General features: G+C 37.9%; 1 protein-coding gene across 1 annotated transcript in view; it reads right to left on the minus strand.

The window, feature by feature from the left end:
- Positions 1–4,413, minus strand: part of LOC131357959 (serine/threonine-protein kinase pim-1-like) — an 8,781-nt gene extending 4,368 nt beyond the window's left edge. The window contains exons 1-8 of the mRNA XM_058397383.1: positions 4,264–4,413; positions 4,104–4,161; positions 3,224–3,321; positions 2,504–2,554; positions 1,681–1,902; positions 1,065–1,221; positions 806–982; positions 575–676 (exon numbers count right to left, since the gene is read on the minus strand). Coding sequence (XP_058253366.1) covers positions 575–676; positions 806–982; positions 1,065–1,221; positions 1,681–1,902; positions 2,504–2,554; positions 3,224–3,321; positions 4,104–4,161; positions 4,264–4,413 — 1,015 coding nt within the window. The remainder of the gene's footprint in view (positions 1–574; positions 677–805; positions 983–1,064; positions 1,222–1,680; positions 1,903–2,503; positions 2,555–3,223; positions 3,322–4,103; positions 4,162–4,263) is intronic.
- Positions 4,414–5,054: the final 641 nt, after the last annotated feature.

Here is a 5,054-nt window from a genome sequence, read left to right on the forward strand (position 1 = left end):
TGAAGCACTGGTGAGATTTGGGCATAAATTGTTGATGGGAAGTGCAGCTTGTTAAGCTGTCCATGTATGTTCATCCACAGCAGCAGAAGAGTCATAAATCCAGACGGCTCCAAGCAGAAGATCATAAATATGATGAGATTGAATGAAAGCAAACAGCAGCCAGACAGGTACAATGACCATAATTTATTTACAGTAGTGTATTTACAATGATTCTAATTTGTTTACAGTAGTGTATTTACAGTGATTCAGATTTATTTACAGAAATGTATTTACACTAATTCTAATTTATTAGTAATTAGAATTAGTTGATGGGTGCTGATGCTGAGGTGCCGATGGCCTAGTCATCATCTGTGGAATAGAAACATGTTTAAATGAATATAGAGTATTGTAGAACATATTGTAATGTTTCCTTATTTGATTTCTTGTCCAATTCGTGTTTCTGTCATGAAAATAAAATGACATAAGACTTTATTGTTGAAGAATGCAGTAGTGTTCTAGTACAATCCATGTGATCTGGATTATATTCCTTGTGTCAGTTCATTTTAATTAGGTCTGATGTTTTTATCTGGCTAACCTGAAAGGCCTTCTCTGAACCACTCATGTTCGCTGATCTGCTTGAGGCTTGGCCTTTTGGTGGGGTCTCGCTCCAAGCACCACTGGATCAGATGGCGGCAGGCTGTGTGGGCAGAGATGTGAACAGAGACAGAAATGTAGTCACTCATTTTTAACTTCTGCTTGCAAATTCAGTATCATTTCTTTCAGATTTGTTGTAATATCTCAATATGCTGTTTTTATATTCTCTCACATTCAGACAGACCAGGTGTGAAATCGAGGGACCCAGCAACAATTTCCTCCTCGTTATTGAAGGGCATTTCTCCACAGACTAGGCTGAATAGGAGAATGCCAAGACTCCAGATGGTAGCATGGTCTGCGTAGTACTGTTGTTGCTGGACCCATTCAGGAGGCCAAAAATCTGGAGTTCCTGAGCAGAAGAGCAAGAACAACATCAGCAAGATCACAACTTAGACATTCCTTTAATTCTCTGCAATATCTGTTGCAATTACCTGCATATTCCACATAGGGCGTGTCCTGCCACAAATCACCACAGCCAAAATCGATCAGTTTGATGTCCAGCGTTTCGGGGTTGAAAAGGAGGTTTTCCGCCTTGATGTCACGGTGGAAAACTTTGTGGCTTTGGCAGTAGTGTGCAGCCTCGACCACCTGCAGCAGGAAATAATAATAATAATAATAATAATAATAATAATAATAATAATAATTTAAAAAATCATCAGTCACTGAACACTAAAGAAAACTCTTCCATCTAAACACAACTAGTTAGATCACTGTAATTATTTACTATGCTCTAAAAAGAACAACCAGTCTCAGAAACACTGGACCCTTACAGCCACATCACATAGTCACAGCCATACCATATATCAGTAGCCCTAAATGAAAACAATTCCCTCGCACACACATACTTGAATTACACACACAAACAAAACACAAATGATGCCTTTGTCGGTTTTCTTAATATTACTAACTTCACCATTATTATTTCCATTTGTGCATCACTTTGTGTTCTCCAATTTTATGGAAATTTTTACTTTACTTTACAAACAAATCAACAGCGAACAAAATCTTTTGTTATCTAAAGAGGGGCCATAGTGAAAGATGAATCACCTGCAGCATGATTATTTTGGCCAGTAGCTCTTCGAGGCTGCCTCCTTCGCTTAAGATTAGCTCAAGTACGTCCATGCAGGGGATTGGTCTCTCCAGGACTAACAGGAGGCAGTTGTCCATTTCAAACCAATCCAGAAGCTGCAGAACGTACTGGCAGTGAGGTGGCTTTGATAGCATTTGCATTAAAGCCACCTCTAGATGGAGCTTGCAGGTCTCTCCAGGCTAGCAATAAAAAAGAAGAACGATAAAATTACCATAGTTCGTGAAATCAGAATCTGAAACATTATAGATACAGTATATGAAACCTAGATGCTGCTGTGAGCTAAGACTAATGTGACTGAACCGAGGAGAATTAGACTCTCAAAGAAAGATTTCACAGATTCACAAAGAACAAGTACAAAAAAAGAAGACTTTACTTTTTACAGTAATTACTTTGCTGTTTTCTTCATCTCAATCTGAGTTCTTCACTAATGTATGCGTTATTTTAGAGGTCATGTGATGTCCACTAAGATGTGTTACCATAGTGAAAGTACGCTAGTTTGAAGTGTTAGTTAACTTTAGCTTACATTATATTACTCGATCAATTTATAATGAATATGTTGTCGCTTATATGTGATTTGATGTAATCTAGTTATTGACCCTAACTATCTTATTGGGGTGGGGGTGTCGACTTATGTATCGTAAAGTAGTCAGGAACAGTGACTGATGCAGCATCTAGGATTCTTGTAACAAAAAATGACAGCAAGCAATTAGTTTTGTGTGCATAGTTTTGGTCTTTAAATCAATTGTAAACTGGACTTTATTGCTACTTAAGGTGACTTACAGCCGTGATGTACAGTTCCGAGCCATCCTTGCGAATGTGTTTAACGGCGACCTGCAAACAAAACAAAACCAAAACACCCCTGTGAAGTGTAGCAGTGGACAGATGGAAACCTTTCAATGTAGATTCCACAGATTAGTTCACAACGTAAACAAATAGGAACGAGCATTAAATCTAGTAATGGCTCTGTTCAGTGTGTTATCTTATTAGGACAGATAATAGAACTAAAAAGCTAGACACGTTTTATTTATTTCTTTATTTATACCATTTATAGGTTAGCCCTGTACCTAATGACAGTTAGTGGTGTAATGTCGCTAACTAGATAATCAACTTGTGCATTGTAACCGAATAAACTACCAGTAAATTTTATTTAGGGATAACGTAATTGCATTTTCTAATGTGTAATCTGTCCCAGTATTCCCTTATCCCCGTGTTAGGAAATAAAAATGTGACATCACACGAAGTGGGGCTATATATACACGGGGCGGTAGGATAATATATAATGTGGGACAAAGAACACATGGAGAGGGATATAAACAAGATCATGTGACACAGAAATCATAAACACAAGCTTAATAAAGTTCTATCTTGAGAAAAACATAAAAAGTATTTTTAAATCACCAGAGAAAGTGCACATGTAAAAAATCTGGACAATGCTCTTGCTCATTAATGCTCTACAGTTCATGTACTGTGTTGACCAGTGCAATCTGCACGGGCATTTACCTGCTGTCCATCTTTCCTACGAACTCCTTCGTAGACTGATCCAAAGCCTCCACTTCCCAGCAGATTTCCGATGGAGTAAAGATCGAGAAATCTCTGGGCTAAAGGGAAAAATAAATAAATAAAAAGACACAAAATGAGCCTGATGTTTGTTGTCCTCTTCTGTGTGGATATAAGGTGCTGAGTCAGCTTTAACGTAAGGGATCGCTGGCCTAAGTCAAGTTGCAGCAGGAATCAGGTGAAGGTCATACAGGTCGCATTCACATCTCCAGCTTTATTTTACTGGACAAAGTGTTACTTATTTAAAGAAGACAACTTAAATGAGCAAACAGAAATGAAAATAAAAACACCGGACATCCTGCACACATGCGGTACTCGCGGCTCACGCGACTGTTCACAACAACAACAACAACAACAAACAGCGCTGTTCTTAAAGGAGCCACATCTTATTTCACTCATTACAGGTGGAATGGTCAGTAATGAACCTATGCTTCATTTCATTTATGTTCTTTATTTCTTTTTTTGAGTGACACAACAGCACAAGAGCCATACTCATATCATGCTATCCTTATTACAGCTTTCTAATTATGGGTAGAAAAGCCTGTTGTTACTTATAAAAAAAAACAGCTTTCATATCTACCTCAGATATACACTGCGGTCAACAGAATTGACCACAACATCCATCATCTTTTTTATTTCCAAGCAAAAGCCATGGTTTAACTAGACTGCTATAGTGAGTACATAAGCATCGTCTAGTCACGTGATTGTCACATGATCTCAGGGCATTGAGAGAGTTGCGGTCATTTTTTATGTTAGAATTGCAACTCTTTACTGATTTTAGTAGACAAAATATTGTTGTAAATGATGAGGAAGTTTTACATACCCTTTGGATCAGTGAGGAATTCCAGACAAGAAGGGTGTACAGTGGGCATCACCTGGACCTGAAAGTTGGATAAACACATTATATCCATAGAAATGTGAAGATTTTATGGCTTATTATGACAAAGCATAAGAAAGATAAAATATTAAAAATAGTTCCTTACCTCATCGTCCACATCCCAGTCCTCAGACTGGATTCCCTGATAGGTTGTGAACTTCTCAGGCATTGGGGTTTCATCTGCCTTTGAGTCCAAGTCCCACATCTCAGGTTGTAGCTCGGTGAAAACGGGCACTTCCCACACTAGGTTCGTCATCTTCAATAACCGTAGGTCTTTCCAAAAAGCAGAACTTACCAAGAGGAGATGATCCTCGATGTTCAATGCAGTGTGTTTGTTGCTCTGTTTAAAAGATAGTAGTTGTTGCCAGGACGCTGATGCGAACATTCTAAATTCCGATTACACGTTAAGTTCTAAAACTCTGTGACATCGCTGAGTGAAGGCCATAAGACCATTCATGGGCCTTTCATGTACATTACACCTTCACCATTATCACTTATTAAAATGATCACCAATTTACAATCCTGGTGTGCAAATATTACAGTTCTATGCTATTATTTGTACAGTATTTGTATTTGTTTATTCTATTTTATGGTTTATTTTTACTTGTTTACTTGTCTCTCTCTCTCTCTCTCTCTCTCTCTCTATATATATATATACATATATATAGACATATATATGCAAATAATGTGTAAACAAATTGTGTTAATAACATTATGAAATCAGTATTTGGTGGAATAACCCGATCTGCATGCGTTTTGGCTCCATGATCTCCACCAGTTTCTCACATTGCTGTTGGGGAACTTTATACCACTCTTTCTGCAAAAAAAAGCAAACACCTCAGCTTTGCTTGATGGTTTGTGACCATCCATCTTCCTCCTGATGACATTCCAGAGGTT

Source organism: Hemibagrus wyckioides, linkage group LG08 (assembly GCF_019097595.1).
Source record: "Hemibagrus wyckioides isolate EC202008001 linkage group LG08, SWU_Hwy_1.0, whole genome shotgun sequence".
NCBI classification, from domain to species: Eukaryota; Metazoa; Chordata; class Actinopteri; order Siluriformes; family Bagridae; genus Hemibagrus; species Hemibagrus wyckioides.